Genomic DNA, 24,119 nt, shown 5'->3' on the forward strand with positions numbered 1-24,119 from the left:
TTATAGTAGCTGCCTTAAAGTCTTTGTCTGAAAATTCCAGAGTCTGTAGCATCTTGGATTTGTTGTGTGTAGGTTGTCTTTTCTCTTGTGAGTTATTGAGATTTTCCTGGTTCTTCATATGTCAAGTAATTTTGGATCATATATTAGACATTTTGATGTTAACGTTATGATACTCTGTCTCATTTAAATGATATGGAGAATGTTGTTGTTGTTATTACTTTATTTTTAGGGATGGGAGGATTTTTTTAAGCGGGCATTTGGTCTTGTTAGGTTCAGGTCATAAGTTTCTGCCTACCCTTCTGTGCACTAAAATTCCAATGACTAGTTTTCAAAGCCTTTGTTTCTATCTGTCCCGCATGTACACCACCGAGTGGCAAATTTGGGAACCTGATAGTATGTTTAGGGTCAGATCCACATAGGTATAGTTCTTGGGTGACCCCAGGAGTGTTTATAGAACTTCATGGTGTCACTTTCTTGAGCTCCTTTCTCTTTGCAAGTTCCCTGACACTTTCTGGCTCTTAGAGACCCTTCTTCCTTGTCCTATGGCTAGATAACTAAGGTTTTCATTTTGGTGTTTTGCTGCACACTTCCACAACTGCATCTGCCTTTGATGCCAAGCAACAGGATGGTGGAGAAAGAATATAAACCATGGGAATTCCCTCCACACTCATGGGATCGGAAGGGATCTGCTTTCTTGAAGTTTTAGGTCCCTGTCCAGCCACTGCTGGTATCATCACTGCCACAGCTGCTGCCTTTGGATTGCTTGGGGGCAGGGTCTGAGAGAAAGGGAAAAAAACCCTCAGAGGATTGTCCTCCCTTTTAGGGGCCCCCTTTACTGCTTTTTGGACAAAAAAAAGAGAAGACTTCTCTTGGAGCCATTTCTGTCTGCACTTACTGTGCAGTTCTGAGTTTGGACTGCCCTTGAGTCTACCTAGGGGAAACAAAACCAGGAAACTCACTGCTGGGTTAGTAGTACTTCTAATTTTGGTTTCCTCCCTGAAACCAACTGCTACCATTTTCAGAGTCCTCAGATAGCTGCTCCATGCATTCTGTCCAGGTTTTTAGTTGTATTCGGGAGAGACAGGATAATTTATGCTTATTACATCATCTTCACCAGAACCAGAACACGGATACCATTTTAATTTCATTATAACTGTATTGTTCTTTTGTTTTGGTTAAGAAATTACTGAGCAACCAAGATGTACTAGACTTTGTTTGGAGATGTAAAGATGGATAATCTTTAAGGTGCTTCCAGTAAGTCCACAGGTAGTCATGTGATGAGGGAGTGGAGGCAGAAAGTAAACATAATTTCACATTATGCATTAATAATAATTGAATTATTAATCTTATCTTTTTTGATCCATTTCTGCTTCAGGATTTGACTTAGGGTTTGTGACTGAAGGAGAGAATATCCTATTTACGTTTCATTAATTTTCCACTTATTATCCAAAAATTTAAGGGATGAAAAGTCTCTGGATTTGTATATGCTGGAGGAAATTAATACATAGCTATAATAAATATAATTTATATATGTAATTATAATAAGAAATTAAAATAATTTACTATTATATACTTGTTTCTCAGGTCTTAGAAAAATATCCCAATACACCCATGAGTCATAAAGAAATTCTTCAAGTTATCCAGAGAGAAGGACTAAAAGAAATCAGGTGAGTTATTTAAGTATTATTAGTAATAATTATAATACTTGATTAGAATATTTTATAGTATATAGCAGTCTACTTTAGTCCTGAAGATTGATTATTTAGTAATAACTGCTTTGTTAATTTATGATTTATTCAGCTCAGATCTTTGGAGTTTTCAGTCATAGCACAGTTACAAAACCAAAAGTAAGTTAGAAAAAAATTCTTAGAAGGTTGCTATCTCCACACCCATGCACTTTAATTCTTAGGAAGGCCTGGAGCCATCTTCAAGCCTTCATCTATCAGTTCAGGCTTTTGATTTAATAAGCTTAGTCATTAGCAAATTTAGAAGTCCTCTAGTTCAGGGAGAATGGTAGATGTAAACAGTCTAGGAAAAAATAACCTTGGCCAAAAAGAATTAAATGGAAAAGATACATAAAGCAGTATGTGTTTCAAGTAATAGTCTTACTATGTTCAAATAAAACAGCCTGGGGTCAATTAATATAGGACCAAAGATAGAACACACTTTAATTTCTAAGAGCTTTATTATATTACAATAGCACATAATAGTCACTGTTCATAGTCAAGACCCTCTGCCATCAAGAAATATTAAAATTATGTTCATTATATTTTATATGTTAAGGCAGAAATCCGGGTGTCTACATTAGAGATATTTTCATTAAGAGAAAAAGGTTACAGTGCTACTAGTTGTTCTCACCTGGGGCTGGTATAGTGCAGGGGTCCCCAACCCCACGGGCCACAGACCACTAGTGGTCCATGGCCTATTAGGAACTGGGCCGCACAGCAGGAGGTGAGTGGCGGGCGAGCGAGTGAAGCTTCATCTGTATTTACAGCCGCTCCCCATCACTTGCATTACCGCCTGAGCTCTGCCTCCTGTCAGATCAGCTGCAGCATTAGATTTTTATAGGAACCCTACTGTGAACTGCTCATGCGAGGGATCTAGGTTGCGTGCTCCTTATGCGAATCTAATGCCTGATGATCTGAGGTGGAGCTGAGGCTGTGATGCAAGTGCTGGGGAGCGGCTGCAAATACAGATTATCATTAGTGAGGTTTGACTGCACAGAGACCGTAATAAATCAATTGCTTGCAGACTCATATCAAAATCCTATCAGTGAGTGACAAGTGAAAACAAGCTCAGGGCTCCCACTGATTCTGCATTAAGGTGAGTTGTACAATTATTTCATTATATATTACAATGTAATAATGGAAAAAAAGTGCACAATAAGTGTAATGTACTTGAATCATCCCCAAATCATCCTCCACCCACCCCACCCCCTGCCCCAGTTAATGGAAAAATTGTCTTCCATGAAACTAGTCCCTGGTGTCAAAAAGGTTGGGGACCCCTGGTATAGTGTAATACCCATAGCGAAAGTGGTTAGGATTTTGGGGGGCTATTTTTGATTGTCACAATGATGAGAAAGGAGGGAGCACTATGGCATTTGGTTATTACTCTGAGGAACAAATTCTACTAACGTATTCTAATTTTTTTTATAACACTATTGGGTTTTATAGAACAGGAATGAGCAAGAGATTTCATTTCTTTTCATAAAATTAGACTATTCGTAAAAATTTCATAAAATTTTCTATTCCTAAAAATACACACTGGGGAAATAGACCAGGAAATCTTATGTAAAGAGATCAGACTCGGGCTTCCCTGGTGGCGCAGTGGTTGAGAGTCCACCTGCCGATGCAGGGGACACGGGTTCATGCCCTGGTCCAGGAAGATCCCACATGCCGCGGAGCGGCTGGGCCCGTGAGCCATGGCCGCTGAGCCTGCGCGTCCAGAGCCTGGGCTCCGCAACGGGGGAGGCCACAGCAGTGAGAGGCCTGCGTACCGCAAAAAAAAAATAAAAGAGATCCGACTCCATCAGTGCCCTAGGTCTAAATGACAATTGCAGGATCAATTTATCTCTAACACAGTAAGGCTCTGACTTTAAACTTGTCATTATTATTTCTAGAGAGTAGGCAAGAACAGTAAATAAGAAAGAATACTAAATAAATAAAGAACAGAAGGGGAAAAAAAGAAGAACTTAAAAAAAAAATGTAGCAAGATGGTGGAGTCATCAAAAATAGCTTCTGACTTCACTTAGTAACAACTCACAAGAAGCTATTCTTGGTTAAACTATATTGTGGTGATACAGTTACGTGACCACAAAGCAGTACTTTTAAAGTCACCAGTGACTTCCATTTTGTCACCTCCACTGGACTTTTAGTTTTGCCTCTCTTGTTAACTCTCAGCATTACTTAACACAGATGACTACTGCTTCCTTTTTGAAACTCTGTATCATTACCTGAAGTGACCAAACATTCCTACTTTCCTTCCTTGCTCTGCAAGCTCCTTCTCAGTTTATTTGCTTATTATCTTCTCTCTAACTGAAGTGCAATCGACATTCCGATAGCTTTTTTGGGGTCACTTTTGTTTTGTCACTTCCCAGTTGTGTAGGGAAGCTAATTCCCACCTCAGCCTTTGTACATGCTGACCCCTTTACTTAGTTAACTGTTGTTTTTTTTCAGGTGTCAGCTTGAACATGTCTCTTCCAGAGAACTTTGGCTGACTTCCCAATCTAGATCACATTTTCCGTTTTTAGTTTGGTATATAGTGTTCTGTGTTCTTTCTTTATAGCACTTAAGATTTGAAATTACATATCGCTTTGGTCTTTCAAAAAAATCATGTAGCTTCTCTATAGCTTACATTAAGCTAGTAGCTCCATGAGGGCAGTGACATTTATCTCCCCCCCGCCCCCGGCTTGGCACATAACAGGCCTTGCAAACCTACTTGTTAATGAATATATGAAGTATCAGTGATTGGAAGATGACATTCAAATGTAGTTCTAGCTTATCCTCTTGCTGCATGATGTGTCTTAAATGGTAGTCTTAAAATCTTTAGAGTTTTCAGGTACATTATGGAACGAAGTAACTATGCTTATTGAAGATGTGCTCTTTTTTTTGAACCAGTCTTAGCATTTAATTAACCAGGAAGGGGGATTATTGGGAGGGGCACCCCTGTAAAAATGTACAAAAGGTCTGTGGGGCTATGTGGAAGGGGGAGATAAATATGTACATGGAACCCCGCCTTCCTTTAGCCCTTCCTCCCCCAGCCCTGAGAGGGCATGAGGACTTGGGTGGTAGGTGAAGGGGGGGGCACTTTGGCCTCTGGTTTAGTGAGCCTCTGGGGAGGCAGGCCAAGGGCCTGGGGGCCCTCAGAAGCGACGATGGTAAGATGTGCTCCTTTTTACAGTTTTATTTTCATTCCTTAATCCTCAATACAAGACTTTTTAGCTATTTTTCCCTTTGCTGTTTTCCCTCTGCTCCCCCATTTTGAAGATTCTCGCTTGATTTTGATTATTCCATACTATATTGTTTTATTCTAAAATGTATTAAAATGGAAGCAGCTCAAATGTCCATCAGAAGATGAATGGATAAATAAAATGTGGTATATACAGTCAATGTAATAGTATTCAGCCTTAAGAAGGAATGAAATTCTGATACATGCTACATAGATGAACCTTAAAAACATGCTGAGTATATGTATAACTGATTCATTTTGATGTACAGTAGTAAGTAACACAACATTGTAAATCGATTAAAAATTTTAAAAAAATATGAAAGAGAATGTATATATGTATTTAAAAAAATGCTGAGTGAAATAAGCCAGACACAAAAGGACAAATATTGTACAATTCCACTTACATGAGATACCTAGAATAGGCAAGCTCCTAGAGACAGAAAATGGAATAGAGGTTACCAGGGGCTGAGAGTAGGGGAGAATAGGGAGTTATTGTTTAATTGGTAGAATTTCTCTCTGGGATGATGAAAAAGTTCTTGAAATGGATAGTGGTAATGGTTGCACAACAGTGTAAATAAATACTTAGTGCCACTAAATCGTACACTTATACAAGTTACCATTTTAGCCATTTTATTATGTATATTTTGCCACAACCAGTCAACAAAAAGAAGTATTAAAAATGAAGTGATTGGCTCCTGGCTGAGAAGGATTGAGGTACTAGTCCCTTTAAGAAGTTAGATGATAAGATTGAAAATCATTTACCCAAAATATGGAATTTTGAATGAATGAATTAGAAACGTACAGTATTCTTAGAATATTATAACATTTAAATTAAATACTGTTTTATAACTGTAAAGCATATCAGCATTTTAGAAAAAAGGGTCCTTGAATTTTCCCCCTCATAATAGCTTATGACTTCGTGTATTCCTTTTTTTTTTTTTTCGGATACCTAAACGAACTCCTTTTAAAGATAGAGTTTCCCATGGGAGTCATAGGGAAGATATGGATTTTGTTGTTTCAGGTGAAAGGAACATTTTGAAGTGTTCTAAAAGGAGCTTAGTTCTGTTTAGAACAGATAAGGAGATGTGAAAAGGGTTGAAGTAGCCCCTAGGAAGAAGAAAAGATAGAAAGATTTTAAAAGAAAGAAGAATTTGGGACTTGTAGGTTGTAGCAGTTATTGGTAATTTAGATAGATAGATGCTCTAACTACAGTATTTGGTCATTCCTAAAGAAAAAGACTTTAGTTTCTGTACTGTTTGCCAGTAAATAGTTATTTCAGAAAATTAAAAATGGTTTTTAAACAATTTGTTGTGACATCTCACTTCCTTGTTCAATTTTCCATGTCTGAAATATAGCCTAATTGTTCTTTCTCTTAACTTACATAGTAATGATAACTTAGCAGTAGTTTCCTAGGGTTGAGCTCTTCGACACAGAATTGCTAGTTCCAAATGTGAAGTACTGTTAGAACCTTTTGAAAAAATTCTGTAAGCTTTTAATCATTTGTTTTTACGTAGACAGTTTCCTTTTTAAAAAGTCAGTATTGTTGACTGAATAGAGAGTTTTTTCGAGTTTACTTGGTTGAAAAACCCCCATTCACATTATAGCTGATGTGTTATTGAGTCTAGATCATGCTATACATTTATGTGAATCTAAATATTGAAGGAATAGTTATTTTTGTTTCCCTCTCAAGATACTACAAATGAAATCAAGGGTTCAGAGAGACAGATGTATCCACTTCATACAGTTTGTGTACTTCAGTTTCTTTCTAAGGGAAATTATTCAGGGTTTTATTTTATCTTGAATCAATGTAACTGGTACAGTAAATGGCTGTCATTAGCCATCAGTGTTTAAAATAGCCTTTCAAAAACTTAAGATGTTTCCTTTTTGTCTGATGATGATGTCTTAAGATATTTACAGTTTACAGGAAAACTATCTCAGTGCCTCCCTTTATTCCTGTTTTCTCCTGATTTGAGTCCATACTTCTTCCTGTGATTACAAACTATCCCATCGGTCATGAATACAAACCCCAGAGGTAATTCAAACTCCAGCCTCCTGAATATACTTACACAGCTTCATGGAGCTGTTTCTGGACTTTGGGGCATTCTTTTTTTAATCTTTTAAAATTAAGTTTGTAAAAGATCTCTGCATCTTTGAGCTATATTCTGTAGTTCTCAGGGTCCAATCAGCAGACAGAAGCTACATGGTTTGAACAGGGAAGTTATTAACTGGTTAATTTATTAACTGGAAGTTAATAACTGGTAACCAAGAGTTAACTATTGAAAGGTAAAGATAACACAGAAGAATACAGTAATAACAGATATGGGAAGCAGCTGCTACCTGTAGGGCTGAGGCAGCATGCCCCAGGAAGGAATAACTTTCAAGGAGGCCCCTCCATGTCCGTAGGGGTTGTGATTCAGCTCTCCCTGGAGAAGGTGGGGCTCTGGTCCAGTGGATGACAAAGTTCACTGGTGCCATAGCCGGGGGTGGCACATAGAAAACTGCCTTCTGGGTAGTAGAAGAACTTGCTGGAAAGCCTCCTGCTGGCTTCTCAACTGGGGAGCCAGCTGAGGCAGCAGCAGAATTTTCTGGGAAGGCACCCACAGGCATTCTGCTGAACATTGCTGAAGGGTGAGCACCATTGAGTGTCCCTCACATTGCTGGGTGCTGCAAGCCATGAGAGCAAGCAGGCAAAAGCACACTAAAACTGGAAAGAAAAGACCCCCTTTTTTCTTTCTGCAGTGTTCTCCCAGCACTATACTGACAAAACTAACAGTGAGCCAGCTGGCAAAGGAGAAATGTTTATAGAATCCAACTCCATTGTCACAGAGAAGGGCAAAGAAGGTTGGATTTGGAGCTAAAAGTCAATAAATCGGTAACTGGCACAGAAGCCTTCAGTAGTTTTTCCATAGAATAACTGAGGTCATTGACTGGTCCCGTGTACCACTTTTGTTTACTTGATTTCTTTCCATCTGCTCCCCAGCTAAACTGATGCAGTGCTGTTGCGTGTATAGGATCTGAGATTTCTTATCTTTACTCAGGACATTAAGCCAGCATTTATCTTCCTCTCTTTATGAAAAAATCTTGACAATCTTTTAATCAACTCAGTTATTACCTCCACAAAGCTGATGGCCTTTTCCTCTGCATTTTATTTTTTTTATTTTTTATTTTATTTTACTTTTTTTGCGGTCTGCGGGCCTCTCACTGTTGTGGCCTCTCCCTTTGCGGAGCATAGGCTCCGGACGCGCAGGCTCAGCGGCCATGGCTCACGGGCCCAGCTGGTCCGCAGCATGTGGGATCTTCCCGGACCGGGACACGAACCCGTGTCGCCTGCCTTGGCAGGCGGACTCTCAACCACTGCGCCACCGGGGAAGCCCTCCTCTGCATTTTAACATATCTTCCCCCTCTCAATATTTTTCTTTTTTTTTTTAAAATATTTTTCTTTTTTAAAGGAGAATTATCACCTTATATTTTAATATTATCCTCACTTCTCTTACTAGATTAATTTTTTATTAAGATTTATGATCAGTTTCCATCAGAAGAATAGGCTCTCAATACCAGAGACAAATGGGACTTCACTATTTTAATTATTTTATTCATAGAATTACAGAGAAAATAGACGAGAAATATAGTTATGCTTTTAAATGGAAAATTCACGTTCTTTATACTTAAGGTTTAAAAAATTGAGTGATAAATTTGTACATGGGAGAAAGTAAAAAAACGTAAGAACTGAGGTGACTTTAGAGATTATCTGATTCCAACGTATAATTTTGGATAGAATGAGGCCCCAAAAGCCAATGTCTCCAAATTGGAATTTGCTTTTTCTTGAAATCCTCTCCTATTATTGTTTTGTTCTGGGTTAAGCTAAAATTGTATTATTCTAAACTTAGAATATATGTAACAAATACATAAATTATGAAACATAATAGTAAAAACACTTGTGAAATGTCCTTATCACCAAATATCATTGGAGTTGCCTCTGTGCTTCTACACTATCCCATTCACTTCTCTTATTTTGCTGTTATGAACTCCCAGTACTATGTTGAGATAGAATGGTGAGCACACACTTCTTTGCCTGCTTGTTCATAAGGGGAAAGCATTCCCTCTTCTGTATTCTGGAAGATATTTTGTAAAATTGGTGTTAGTTCTTTAAATGTTTGGTGGAATTCTCAATTGAAGACCATCTGGACTTGGAGGTTTCTTTTTCAGGAGATTTTAAGTAACAAATTTGATTTCTTTAATGGTTATAGGACTATGCAAATTATTTGTTTCTTATTAGTTGAGTTTTGGTAGTTTGTTGTTTCTGAAGCATCTGTCCATTTCTTCTAAGTTGTCAAATTAATTTGTGTAAAATTGTTTGCACTGTTCCCTCACTGTCTTTTTTATGGTTGCAGAATATATAGTGACATCTCTGTTTTGTTCTTTTGGTTTTTTGGGGGGTGAGGGTGGGGCTGTGCCACATGGCATGTGGGATCTTAGTTCCCAACCAGGGATGGAACCGCCAGCAAAGTCCCCTGTTTTGTTCCTGATATTGGTAATTTTTATTTTCTCTCCTGTCTTTGTCAGTCTTGCTAGAGATTTGTTAATTTTATTGTTTTTTTTTCAAAAAGAGACCAGAATTTTGTTTCACTGCTTTTTTTCTATTGTTTTTGTCTTTTTTTTTTTTTAATCATTTTATGATTCAGGTTATGGTCTATCTTGGTGCATTAAATATTCCATACATGCTTGAAAAGCATGTGTATATGTTTTCTTCTGGGGTAGAGTGTTCTGTAAATGTAAGGTCATTTTGGTTAATAGGGTGTTCAGATGGTCTATATCCTTACTGATTTTGTCTACTTGTTTTATTGATAATTGAAAGAAGGGTGTTGAAGTCTCCAGGTATAATTGTGCATTTGTTTATTTCTCTTTTCTGTTACTTCTGTTTTTGCTTCAGGTATTTTACATATTTGTTGTTAGGTACATATACATTAAGGGCATTGTTTTCTTAGTCAATTGACCCTGTTTTCATTCTGTAATTACCCTCTTTATCCCTGATAATAGTCTTTGTTTTGAAGTTTATTTGGATACTAATAGAATACCATTTTTTTCCATTTTGGTGGTGAGGCACTAGGCTTGTAGGATTAAGGATCTTAGTTCCCCGACCAGGGATTGAACCCAGGCCCTTGGCAGTGAAAGCACGGGGTCCTAACCACTGGGCCACCAGGGAATTTCCTAATAGAATACTTTTGATTAGTGTTTGTGTGATATTTATTTTTTCCATTTTAATTTATCTGTATTTTTATTTTTATTTTTTAAAATAAATATTTATTTTTGGCTGCATTGGGTCTTTGTTGCTGTGCGTGGGCTTTCTCTAGTTGTGGTTAGCAGGGGCTACTCTTCATTGCGGTGCACGGGCTTCTCATTGCGGTGGCTTCTCTTGTTGTGGAGCACGGACTCTAGGCACACTAGCTTCAGTAGTTGTGGCTCCCGGGCTCTAGAGAGCCGGCTCAGTAGTTGTGGCGCACAGGCTTAGTTGCTCCGTGGCATGTGGGATCTTCCTGGACCAGGACTCGAACCCGTGTCCCCTGCATTGGCAGGCAGATTCTTAACCACTGCGCCACCAAGGAAACCCTACTGCCTTCTTTTGAACTGAGTATTTTGCACTGTATTTTATTTATTGACTTTCTGTCACTCTCTTTGTGTGTGCGTGTGTTTAAAGTGGGTGTTCTAGAGATTATAATACATATCCAATCTTTCACAGAATTCTTGGGATTGATATTTTACCATCTTAAATAAAGTGTAGATGCCTTACAACCATTTAGGTCCCTTTATCCATCCTGTATATGTTATAGTTGTCATATGTGTTCCATCTCATACATGGAATTACCCACCATACAATATTAGTTTTGCTTTCAGGCCATAAATAGTTGAAAGACTATTTTTACCCAGATGTTTACCGTTTCTTTTGCTCTTCCTTCTTCCCTTAAGTTCCACATTTCCCTCTAGTATCATTTCTCTTTAGCCTGCAGAACTTTCCTTTTAGTATTTCTTTAAGAGCAGTTCTGTGCTGGTGATGAATTCTCTTAGTTTTCCTTCATCTGAGTATGTCTTTTTTGGCCTTCATTTTGAAGAATTTTTTTGTTGGATATAGAATTCGGTATTGATAGTTCTTGTCTTTCAGTACTTTAAAAATGTTGCTCCACTGCCTTCTGGCCTCCATGGTTTTTGATGAGAAATACATGCTGTTTGAATCATTGCTCTCCTCTAAGCAGTACATGGTTTTCTCTGGTTGCTTTCAAGATAATTTCTTTTCGCTTAGCTTTCAGCAGTTTGATTTTTAATGTGTCTAGGTGTGGGTTTCTTTGTGTTTAGATCTGTTTAGCATTCACTGAGCTTCTTGAATCTGTAGCTTTATGTCTTTTGCCAAATTTGGCAAGTTTTCAGCCATTCTTCAGATGTTTTTTCTTCACCACATTCTTTCTCTTCTTCCAGTGTCGGGATTACCTCTGGGTATTTTACCACAGTTCCCTGAGTCTCTGCTCATTTTTTCCCAACCTTTTTTGTCTGTATTTCAGATTGGATCACTTCTGTTGCTCTCTTGTCACATCACCTGACACTTTTCTCTATCTTCTGCATTCAGCTGTTGAGCCCATCCAGTGAGATTTTTTCAAATTTCTGATGTTATGTCTTTTAATTCCAAAATTTCTGGGTTGTTTGTTTGTTTGTTTTTGTTTTTTTGTTTGTTTGTGGTACGCGGGCCTCTCACTGTTGTGGCCTCTCCCATTGTGAAGCACAGGCTCCGGAGTCACAGGCTCAGTGGCCATGGCTTACGGGCCCAGCCGCTCCACGGCATGTGGGATCTTCCCGGATCGGGGCACGAACCCGCGTCCCCCGCATCGGCAGGCGGGCTCTGAACCACTGTGCCACTAGGGAAGCCCTGGGGTTTTTTTAATAGTTTCTATTTCTCTGCTGAAAACCTGTCTTCGCATTAATTTCAAGTTCATTTATCCTAACCTCATGGGTATAGTAATAATGAATGCTTTAAAGTTTTAGTCTGATAAGTCCAACATCTGGGTAATCTCAGGATTGGCAGCTGTTGATTGTCTTTTCCCTTGAGAATTTGTCACATTTTCCTGGATCTTTGCTTATTGAGAAATTTAAGGTAGTATTCTGGACGTTTTGAATATTATGTTGTTTTATGCTCTGTTTTTCTGTTAAAAACTTCTGGAGAATGGTGATTTCTTTGTTTTTTTAAAGTACGTAGCCCAGCTATTCTGACTATTCTGTTACCTTTTGTAAGTTTCAGTTTGATAATCAGTTCAGTTTTCAAAGCCTTTGCTCTGCTGTTCTGCATCTGTTCCATGCATGTGCCACTCAGGGTGAGTCTGAGATGTGAGTAGTGATTCAGTTCTTAAAGCCTTTGCTGTGTTAATTGGGAATGTCCTAAGTATACACAGCTCAGGGGTGAGCCCAGGCCTCATGTGGAAATTAGGGGACTCCCTTGTCTGGTTCTTTTCTCTCAGGAATTCCACGCCTCCCCCCACTCCCCAATTCTTAGAATTTTATCTGTCCCCTACAGTAGTACATCTCCTCAACTAGGACCTGTTTTTTAGGCAAAGTGTTGAGAAATAAACCCCAGAAAATTCACTCTGTGAGAGTTTAGCCAACTGAAGTTAGAGGGTATAGTCCACATGACTGCCCTCACTTATTATACCAACTGCATAGTTCACGGGTTTCTAAGACTACTCTCAAGGCTTGATAATTTGCTAGAGGAACTTGTATAACTCACTGAAAACAAACACTTGGTTTTGGGAAGGTTACAGATTAAGATTCGTCAAGGGAAGAGACACATAAGGTAGAGTCAAATCTAGTACCCAACACAGAGCTTCCAGTCATCCTCTCCCCGTGACTTAGGACAGTGTTAATTGTCAACATCAGTGTGTGACAATAAGCACAGAGTATTGCCCCCAAGGAAGCTTACTTGAGCCTTGATGTCTAGAGTTTCTATTGGGGGTCCATCGCATTATTCAGTTTTCAGTGTCTAGCCCCTCTAGTGGTCAACCGATACCATGTGACCCAAGCCCCCACCCTAAATCACATTATTGGTATGTCTCAAAGCCCCCACTCCTAATTACAGTGTTACTATCTGGCTGGCCCAAGGCCTTCATAGGGCCTAGCAGTTATCTCTTGGAAGCCAAGGGCAAGGCCAGCCTTCTCTATGGGTATGGGTAAATTCTATTCTATATATTCTCATATGAGTTAGGTTTTGACTTCCCAATGTGCCAGCTTTCTTAATTTTCAGTGTTTTAAGTAGTTGCTTTTAAAAAATTGACGTGTAAGTCACATACCATGGAAGTCACCATTTTAAAAACATACAGCTCAGTGGGTTTTTTGTTTGTTTGTTAAGTATATTCACCCAAAACATTTTCATCACCCTGAAAAGAAACCCTGTACTGATTAGCCACTCCCCTTCTTTGTCCCCTGCAATTCTCCCCGTGCCTCAGCCATAGGCAATCACTAACATACTTTCTGTCTCCATGGATTTGCCAATTCTGGATATTTCGTGTTATGAAATCATACACTATTGGGTCTTCTGTGACTGGCTTCTTTCGTTTGTTATAATGATTTGAAGGATCATTCATGTGGTAGCATTTATCAGTACTTCATTCCTTCATTGTGGAATAATATTCCATTGTATACATATGCCACATTTTGTTTACCCATTCATCCATTGATGGACATTTGGTTATTTTCACTTTTTGGCTATGATGAATTATGTTACTGTGAACATTCATGTATAAGTTTTTGTGTGGGAAGTTGCTTTTTACATTTTTGTCCACAGTCTTTTGTTGTAACTAGCCAGAGAGAGAGAGACAGAGAGACAGATACAGGCAGACAGGCAGACAGACATGGGCAGGCAGGAAGGCTGGCTGGCTATTGTGGGCCTGCTTTGTCTTCACCAGCACCAGAAATTCCGGTCAATTTTAAATCATGAAATCGGACTGAGCTTTAAATTCATGGAATCTTCCATGATTAACCACAAATTTCAAGTCAGAATCATGGTATTTTTCTTTGGCTTAGAATAGAATTCTAGATTTTGGTGTAGCCTTTGTTTTCCAGTCATTTTTAAATTGCAATAAGGGGGGTGGTATCACAGACAGTCTGGTGTAGGCCATTTAACACAGCTGTTTTATGACTAGGTGTTTGGAACCTCAGTGTTGACTAGTTCCGTAATTGGAGCCTGTTTTTCCTACCAAATAAGTAAGTGGATGTGAATAGTACACAATAAACCAGTATGAATCCATTGGCATGGTTAAATGTTTAAGCATTGCTCTGTCCAAATGTGTAGTCAGTCCTCAAATGGAAATAAACCTACCCCAAACACTTACATCTGATAATTACTTTATATCTGATAATTACAAGATGATATGTAGTCTGACATTATTTTATTTTATTTTTTTTTGCGGTATGCGGGCCTCCCACTGTTGTGGCCTCTCCCGTTGCGGAGCACAGGCTCCGGACGCGCAGGCTCAGCGGCCATGGCTCACGGGCCCAGCCGCTCCGCGGCATGTGGGATCTTCCCAGACCGGGGCACGAACCCGTGTCCCCTGCATCGGCAGGCGGACCCTCAACCACTGCGCCACCAGGAAGCCCCTGACATTTTATATATATATATATGAAGAATGCACTGCAGCATTTAGGAGTTGAAGGGATTAAGGAGACGAATAAAGAGGATGTTATACTAGATTATGCAAGATGTAGTGGTTTGGATTAGGATGAAGAGAATAGACAGATTTGAGATCATGTTTCAGGACTTGCTGATGGATTGGATATGAGAGGTGTAAGGAAGGAGGAAATAAAACATTATTTCTGGGCTGCCTGATTGTACAGCTGCCATTTACCATAGAGAGGAAGAACAGAGGAATAAACTGGGAAAGTGAAGAGGGTTGATTAGTAAAGAATTCGTTGAGTATATTTTGTAGATTCAGAAAAAAAGGTTTGAACCTTATGAGAGGTGAGGGGACGTATTCAAGTGTGGGGACTGGTTTTGTTATACTTGTCAGGACAGCAGTTAAAAGGTAGTAATGATCTGGAGCTGTAGAGTAGGTATCTGTTTTCAGAGATTAATATTTAATACCTGTTTCGGATGTTGATGAATAAATAGTTCCAGGTATGTTATAGAATCTAAAAATACATTCTTTTCCTTCTGTGGTAATAAACTTTAACTTACGTTATAAGTCTAGGTTTGTAAGTTAGGTACTGAAGACAGTTTTTTTAATGTAAATTTTTACTTTTGGAAAATTCCAAACTAAAACAAAAGTATGTATCCTCCAGCATAAATTATAAATAGTCCTCTCACCCCAGACTGTTTTGGGGTGAGTTTCAGGTATTTTATTACCTCGGCATTCCAGTATGTATTTAACAGATAAGAACTAGAGAGACTATTTATGTACAGTTGGATATTCTGGTTTATTTTTAAAAACAGAGCAACTAAACATACACGTTAAACATACATACTATTGATAAAACATACACAATAGTACATAGTACATAAATCAAGTGCTTATGTACACTTTGAGACCATTCCTGCTAATCCTTAAAACGTTATCACTTGTTACTACTTCTATCCTTAATCTGTTGTACAACAAGTTTTTCCTGCCAGTCAGCTGTGGCTGCCATTATTGTTTACAAATGTGCTTTTACAGCGTTAAGTTTAGGACTTCAAGCCTTCCTTCTGAAGTAACCATTGCTTTTAATAACTACCACCACGCCCCCCACCCCCCCAGAGTTCTTTTACCTGCTTTGCTTATTCTGTTGGCTGTATTATCTTGACTCTTTTTATATCAGCTAATAGAGAAAGAGTTTTTAGGAAAGAAGAAAATGGTATTCATTTCCTGAGACCCAATTCTTTTACTCCTTTTTGTTTTTGTTTTTTTTGGTCTTGCCATTCATGAGTAGAAGAGGAAAGAGAAAGAAAAAAGATTCTGGGTGTTCGTGAATTTATTATCCACAGATTGAGTATATTCTGAATTAGACCATTTATGAGTTGTCCCAAGGGTTTATGATACATAATAATTAGTAATTTTGGTGAGGCCCATATGAATTTGAATCCTTTACACCATAAAATCGTGTGGGTGAATAAGTTGTGCAGCTAATAAATGAGTATAGCCAACTGCCTAGCTTTTAAATAAGGTTGAGCATTACTTATTTGTCACCTCTGAAACAAGCCAGGAAGTATTTAAAAGCATTGGTTCTCTATGGGAAAAGACCTGGAAAGGAAGACTAAGTGCTACTTATATAGTAGTATTGGCAGATTTGGGGACAAGCACATCACTTGGATGTGCATTCCTCACAAATGAAGCCTACCTAGTTCTATTACAACATTATGCCCCTGATTAATTACACCCCCAAATGGGTAATCTCTTTTGCATTCCTCATCTTCTTCTCCCTCCTCAACCTCTTTTCCAAACCAGTCACAGAATGATATAGCTGGAAAAGATAATTAGGATATTATAGTCGTATACCATTTTATTACTGAAGAATTAAGGCCCATAGAGATTGAGACTCGGCCAGGGTAGGACAAGTAGCTTAGTGAAACTAAAACTCAGGCTTATTACTCGCTTTTGTTCTTTTCTTCAGTATATACTGCCTCTACATCTATAGTTCTCCCTTCCCTTCTGACTAGTATATTTGCTCTATTGTTTTTTAAATAAAATTGATACCATGTGCTAACATAGAACATTAGGTTAGTTGCTGTCTAACTGTAAATTGCTTTCTGGAAGAATTTGAAATAAAAACCCCAGCCATTATAGTAACTTGGCTTCTGAAAGGGCCAGTACATTTTTAAAGAACCTATCTTATTGGAACATTTAAATAGATCTTTATATTGTTGTCTTGCAGAGCTCAAAATCGTCATCTAGCAAGGAGTTTTTCTTATGTCTCAGTCTTGTATCCCAAGCAAACTCCTTTAGAGTTGGAATTGTAAAAATCTCTGGGAACCATCTAGCTAAAATCATGCTCAATAAACATTTGCCAGATTAAAATTTTACCTCTTTGGAGGAGTCCCAGCTGCATCTGATTAGTATTAAATGCATTTACTTAGGAACAAAATAATCTCCCTCACATGGTATTTAAGTATGTTTTAGCTCACCTCCCACCAAAAACTAATCCAATTACCTAATTTTTTCCCTCCCTTCTTATATAAAAGTATATAGCAAAGGAAGTAAAGTCAACGTTTTCTACTACTTTTCAGCAGAAATCATCGCCACAGAGCAGATCATTTGACTGTCTGCAAAACTGAATTGCCTTGAGGTGATTTCACTAGGAAGAGCTTAGTTTAAGAATAAAGAACATTATTAATTAAATTGATACCATATTTATCTAAGGTTGGCTGATACCTTTGAGTTCAGCCTGCATTTTCTTGACCTGCTAGTTGCAGTCTACTTTCAAGCCTGCAAACCTTGTAGGGATGTCAAAAGGATTAATTATGAAAAAACAAACACAATATGCTTGGATATTAACAGAAAAGAGTATTCTTATCTATTGTTATTAAGCTTCATAATGAGTTCCATTATGGAACAAAGGGGAAGCTAATAAACCTTAGGGTCTATAGCTGATGGCTTTATGATGGCTCCTTGAAATTTGAAATGCATGGGAAGGATATTAAAGAGTGGGGAATATTCACTGGATCCACATTAACTTTAAGCTGCTGTAATAGTTTTACTCTGCCACGTAATTGAGGTGCTGCAACTGTTATCTGAAATGGTTTAGACTATTGATGTATTTTAGACACTGATATTTGAGACTAACTTGTAAATTCTAAAGAAGAAATTAATGTTTTATGTAGCAAAGTGTTGGGGAGGGTACTAATTTGAAGAATTGTATGTTCTGGGAGGGGAGGGGAGAGTTTATTTTTTGGCTTTATTGTTGCTTTGTAAAGAAAAATTAAAAGCTCTTTTTTTTTTCCTTCTTTCATTTTCTTGGGGTGCATTCCAACTCCAGAAGGTAAGAATTACTTTATTCTAAAGAAGTATTATACAGTTATAAAGCACTCTTTTACAAGTTTAATTTAACTTTACCCTTGGTTGCATGATTTTTACTTTATAAAACTAAATAATTAGTCTAGAAACTATTATAAATAAGAGTGATATTACTATGTAAATATTGGCTGTATGTGCTTTTTTTTTTTCTTCTCGCAATTTATTATAATCATTGGTCATATTTTTAGAAACCCAATCTACATTTAGTTTTATTAAAATCATTATTTGACTTTCTAGCATTAGGATACCTAATATTATACAGATTAATAAATGAAAATATTTCAGAGATTGGAAATGTGTGAGCTAACACTTGCTGTTTGGCTATAAGGTTGAAATGTATGTTTATGCTCTTACTGATTTAGAGAATATTGGTAAATCCTTTACGGGATTGACACGTACTTAAAACAAGGCCCAGAACAGGTTAAAATTCATAGTCTGGATCTTTACTGAATTGGTTTTTTATCTGTGTTTCTGTAACATTTTAAGTACACCTCTGTTATAGCAGTTCTCATGTTATATTATAGTTACTTCTTATAATGATCTCACTTGCCTGTGATACTAGACAGTAGAAACCATATCCATGTGTTTTCATTTCACTTGGACGTGACATGCTTGGCTTTTAGTTAGAGCTTGATAAATCAATTTAACTCCGATTAAATTTGTATTCCATTAAGTTTGTTTACAAGAACCTATTCATTTTTGAGTATTAGTTTATGGAGGAAACCTTAATTCAGGTCATACAAACAGAATTATAATTTAAAAAATTTTAAAGTAGGTAAGAAAAAATTTTTTGTTTTCGTTTTTTGAGGGGGGCTTATTCTTGATTAGGTTATTTAGGTATGAATAATAGGAACCAAATGTAAATAACTTAAGCAAAATGGAAGTTATTTGAAGAATGTGGGGTAGCTCACAGGCTCAAAGGAAAGAAGCAAGCTCTGAAATAAAGAGAACTAAGGTAGCTGCAGAGATCAGGTAGCTCAAACTAATGGATGGACTCATCAAGGCACTCCAGCTGGGATGAATTAGTCTATGTCTACTCTGCTCAAGGTTAAAAATTCAAAGAAGAGTGAACTTGGCTGGCCTAAAGTCCAGGGATGGTGAGGCATCTTTGATGGACAGTCCTACAAAGACTATTTCCAGTGGGGTAAGGCATAGTTCTCCAAAGCAAGATTGCACATTCTTTCCAGAGGAAGAGAGAATATATATTGACCAGGCAGAAACAACAGATGTCCACTACATTGCTTACTGTAGAAGATAAGAGTACAGCAGAAAAACTTAAGCCACAAGCAATTGTAAGAACTCGTTGGGTTTTTTAAAAATAAATTTATTTATTTATTTTATTTTTATTTTTGTCTGTGTTGAGTCTTCGTTACTGTGCACAGGCTTTCTCTAGTTGCCGTGAGCAGGGGCTACTCTTTGTTGTGGTGCGCGGGCTTCTCATTGCAGTGGCTTCTCTTGTTGCGGAGCACAGGCTCTAGGCACGCAGCCTTCAGTAGTTGCAGCACGTGGGCTCAGTAGTTGTGGCGCACGGGCTTAGTTGCTCTGCGGCATGTGGGATCCTCCTGGACCAGGGTTCGAACCTGTGTCCCCTGCATTAGCAGGCAAATTCTTAACCACTGGCCCACCAGGGATGTCCGTAATTACGATATGTCTTGATGTTGGACTATTTTGAGTTTATCTTATTTAGATTCACTGAGCTTCCTGCATATGTAGGTTTATTTTTCACCAAGTAAGAGTTTTTCAGCCCTTAGTTCTTTGAATACTCTTTCTCCTTTCCTTCTGAGACTCTGATGATGTAAACTTTGAATCTTTTGTTATTATCCCACAACTCCCTGAGGTTCTGTTAAATTTTTTTCAGTTTTATTTTTCTCTCTGTTGTTCACATCAGGTAAATTTTATTGATCTGTCATTAAGGTCATTGACTCTATCCTCTGTCATCTCCATTCCACTATTGAGCCAATCTAGAAGTTTTTTTTAATTTTCAATTTAATTTAATTTTCAAAGCCTTTGCTGTGCTATTTTGGTCTTCTTGTTTTATTTGGTGACACAGAGTCTCTTAGTGATCTCTGCTGCATCTTTCTGAAGGAGTGGGAGGAGTTACCACAGAACAGGCTGCCTGATGGCTCTAGGTGTAGGGAAAAGGAAGTCTCCAGCTTGTAGGGACAGAGAGCCTTCCTGGGCTGGGCTGCTTCTTGTGGTTTGATCCCACTCGCTGGTGCCACCTTGCCCTTCCTATTTTATTTTATTTTATTTTATTTTATTATTATTTTTTATATTTATTTATTTTGCGGTACGTGGGCCTCTCACTGTTGTGGCCTCTCCCGTTGCGGAGCACAGGCTCTGGACGCGCAGGGTCAGCAGCCATGGCCCACGGGCCCAGCCGCTCCGTGGCATGTGGGATCCTCCCGGACCGGGGCACGAACCCGTGTCCCCTGCATCGGCAGGTGGACTCTCAACCACTGCGCCACCAGGGAAGCCCTGCCCTTCCTATTTTAGTCTTTATTTTTGAGGATTGAGGGAAGATACTCGCAGTCAAAGCCATTTAATTATATGAACTTTACTGTAACTCTAAGTTACTCCTGTGAGTTGGAAAATGCCAAGAATTGGTAAAATTCATCGATCAATTGACTACTTCAAAACTCTGAATCTCGACATAAATGGCTATGTCAAGACCGACAGCTCTTGTTCAAAAGCAGAAAATTATTGTAGTCGATAGCTTTGGCTATTTAGGTGTATAAACTACACTGCTAAATGAACAAGAATACCAAATAGAACAGAGATAGAAAATTAAACAAATTCTTATTTTTTTGATGTACCTAATCAAATTTGTTAAATTTTATTCTTTCCCTAGCTCATTTCTTTCAGGACTATTTCTATAACTTATACTGACAAGTATTTTATTTTCAGTTCCTGTTTTCCTCACTAATTCTTCTTTTACCTCAAATAATATGTCCTCACGTGTAACCTTCTGTATATCTTTAGTTCAGAGATGTATGGCTGTTTAGGAACTTGGCTCAGCCAGTTAAGAAATGTTAGCATCCTGATGAGCTGAAATAAAAGCGGTTGATATTTCTTTATATGCAGTAGTTAGAGTGACAAGCACTGTGTTTGTCTTAAAGTCTACTTTTTCTTACCTCTTTCTCATCAGACTGAAAAGCAACATGCTGTAGTGAACGAATAGTGGAAATGGCCATGGACTAAATAAGATAGGAGTCAAGTACTTTATGTTCCATATATTTACTTTAAAATAAGTCATAGAAACACTGGACTCCTTTTTTTTTCCCTCCCCTTTTGAAGTGGTTTTGCTCATTTCTTACTGGTAGTGGACAAGCCATGCTTTTTAAAAAACAGTAGTGGGAAAAAAAAGACAATAAGAGGAAGATGAAGAGAATGAAGATTTATAGTGAAGTATTAAAAGGATAGAGAGAGTATATAAGCACAGTTTCTGAAGAATCTTTTTTTGTTTCTATGACCTCCCTCTCCTTGCTATTCCTAGATTACTCTTACTTGTTTCGTGCCCTTTCACTACTCTGTTAATCCATAGTTCTCATTTTGTGGTCCCAACTGGGCCTCCTTCTCCCAGAATGCCTGTTTGAAAGTTTTCCTGCATACCCTTTTACCCTTTCTCCAGTGGGTTTATTTCTGTTTCATGGCATGTTTGGGGAGGAAAATAGTGTGAAGAAACTAATTCACTAAAGGATAGATAAGTCGGATGCTACTCTTTAAATTTAAAAACTACATTTATGTTATTTCTTTTTAAAAAGTAGGTTAGTTGTTAACCCAAATGAACTTCTCATTGGAAGAATTGCAGGTAGTATGACCAAGGGAAGGCAAGCAAAAGATTTTAATGAAAGCGTTTGTAAGAATACAAAAATTTTCAGTGAATTTAAAGCCTACCAAGACTATTAATTTAATGATTTCTAAACTCACTATTTTCCATCATAAGGGTGCTGTTGAGTTCAGTTTTGTTTTGTGTACTCTGTCAGGTAAGCATGCCACAAATCAGCTGTTGATTTTAAAGTTATGTGGTGCTGATTTGTTTTAGCTAGTATGTGGATAATGATTACTGTGTGTGTGGGTAGATACACGTATATCACATGAGTGAAAGATTCTTATAAGTTTATTGTCTTTTTACATTTAATATTGACCGGAAATAGGGTTTAGTCAAGCATCTGTTTGGGGAACTAGATAATTCTGCATTTCTTTTAACCTTGGAAGTCTCAGTCCATTATTTAATCCTACTGGAATTCAGGGGATTGAACTTCGAAGGACAGAGTGTATAATAGTTGAGTCAGGGATAGGGAAGCTGATTATGTCTTAGTTTTGACAAGGCTGTTCTGTAGGAAGGAGCGCAGAAAAATGAACAAGAGATTGGGATTAAAGTCAAGATAAGGCAGGGTTATCTATTGCGAAGTGTAGTATGTCTAGGATTAAATAAATTAGGCTGACGATGTCCCTTAAAGCTCTTTATCAAAGGCTTGAACTGGGGATAATAAATGTTGGAAGACATTGGTGAATTTTGAGGATGGATTGTAAAAGTTTTGTATATTAAATTTCTTTAGCTTGGTTGCGGGGGAGGAGATGCCAGTGAGGAGACGAGAGACCAAAAATCTGAAAAAGACTTCAGGGTTTCATGAAGAGTCTTAAAGTACTTGAAGGGCTGTCATATGGATTAGTGAAGAAATAATGTTAAATTTGTTTCCCCCACTTACAAAGATAGTTTATTACAAGGTCATTTTAGCAAATTTAGACAGTAGAGAAAATCACAGAGAGGAAGGAAAAGATCCTCCTAAATTTTTCCACCATGATAACCACTGATTTACATCATAAAATCAGGGCTAAAAAATGGAAGATGTATTTGGCTTAACTTAAGGAAGAATTTATGAATATTTGGAAATGCTTGAGGACATAGTGATTCTCCACCACATTATATGCTTGTGCAAAAGACTGGATGATTAACCTGTTTATGACGTTTTAGGAGGGGATATATAAGCATCTGTAGGTGAATGGACTAGATGACCTATGAAGCTCCTTGTCAACCTGTGGATTTTATCTGATTCTTGTCTGTAGGTATTTGCACCTGAGAGATGGTTATGTAAAGTGAGAGTAAGGTAAAGAATGATTAAAAGTTGTAGGATTTGGGGCTTCCCTGGTGGCGCAGTGGTTGAGAGTCCGCCTGCCAATGCAGGGGACACAGGTTCGTGCCCCAGTCCGGGAAGATCCCGCATGCCGCGGAGCGGCTAGGCCCGTGAGCCATGGCCACTGAGCCTGCACGTCTGGAGCCTGTGCTCCGCAACGGGAGAGGCCACAACAGTGAGAGGCCCGTGTACCACAATTAAAAAAAAAAAAAAATGTTGTAGGATTTTATTCGACCCAGTAATTCCACTTCTGGGTATATACACAAAAGAATAAAAAGCAAGGACTTGAATAGATAATTTTACACCAGTGTTCATAGCAGCATTATTCACAGTAGGCAAAAGATGGAAGCAACCCAAATGTTTATTGACAGATGAATGGATAAACAAAGTGTGGCATATACATTCAATGGAATATTTTTCAGCCTTTAAAAAGAAGGAAATTCTAACATATTCTACAACATGCATGAACTTCAGGACATTATGCTAAGTGAAATAATGCAGACACAAGAGGACAAGCATTGTATGATTTCACTTACATGAGAGACCTCAAGTATAAGTCATATTTATAGAGACAGAAAGTAGAGGGTGGTTGCCAGGGGCTGGTGTAGGGGGGAAATGGGGAGTTATTTAATGGGTGTAGTTTCAGTTTTGCAAGGTGAGAAGAGTTCTGGTGCTTGGTTGTGTAACAGTGTGAATGTACTTAAGTGAAGGTGAACTGTACACTTAGAAGTGGTTGAGATGGTAAATTTTATGTTATCTATATTTTACCACAATAAAGTTGTAGGATTTTGTTGTAATTTGAGTAGGGTACATTTTTATCTAATGTGGGAGAAACAACCATTGTATTGTATTGGTAGGAAATAATAAGACATTTGCCTAAGGTAGAGGGGATGAGCAGAAGTACTTCTTTAAATTTTTATAGAAGGTAGTAAATGTTTATCTTGCCTTGTTAAATTTAAAATCTAAGCAGTGATAGAAGATTGTAGAAGAATGTGAGTGTGAATTTTTTAAAATTTCT

The 24,119-nt window shown here is 38.0% G+C and overlaps 1 protein-coding gene across 1 annotated transcript in view; it reads left to right on the top strand.

The window, feature by feature from the left end:
* The window catches only part of ASXL2 (ASXL transcriptional regulator 2), a 133,105-nt gene that overhangs the window by 44,385 nt on the left and 64,601 nt on the right, over positions 1-24,119 (top strand). The window contains exon 2 of the mRNA XM_060026977.1: positions 1,585-1,667. Within this exon, the coding sequence (XP_059882960.1) occupies positions 1,585-1,667 (83 nt within the window). The remainder of the gene's footprint in view (positions 1-1,584; positions 1,668-24,119) is intronic.

Source organism: Delphinus delphis, chromosome 12 (genome assembly GCF_949987515.2).
Source record: "Delphinus delphis chromosome 12, mDelDel1.2, whole genome shotgun sequence".
Lineage (NCBI taxonomy): Eukaryota > Metazoa > Chordata > Mammalia > Artiodactyla > Delphinidae > Delphinus > Delphinus delphis.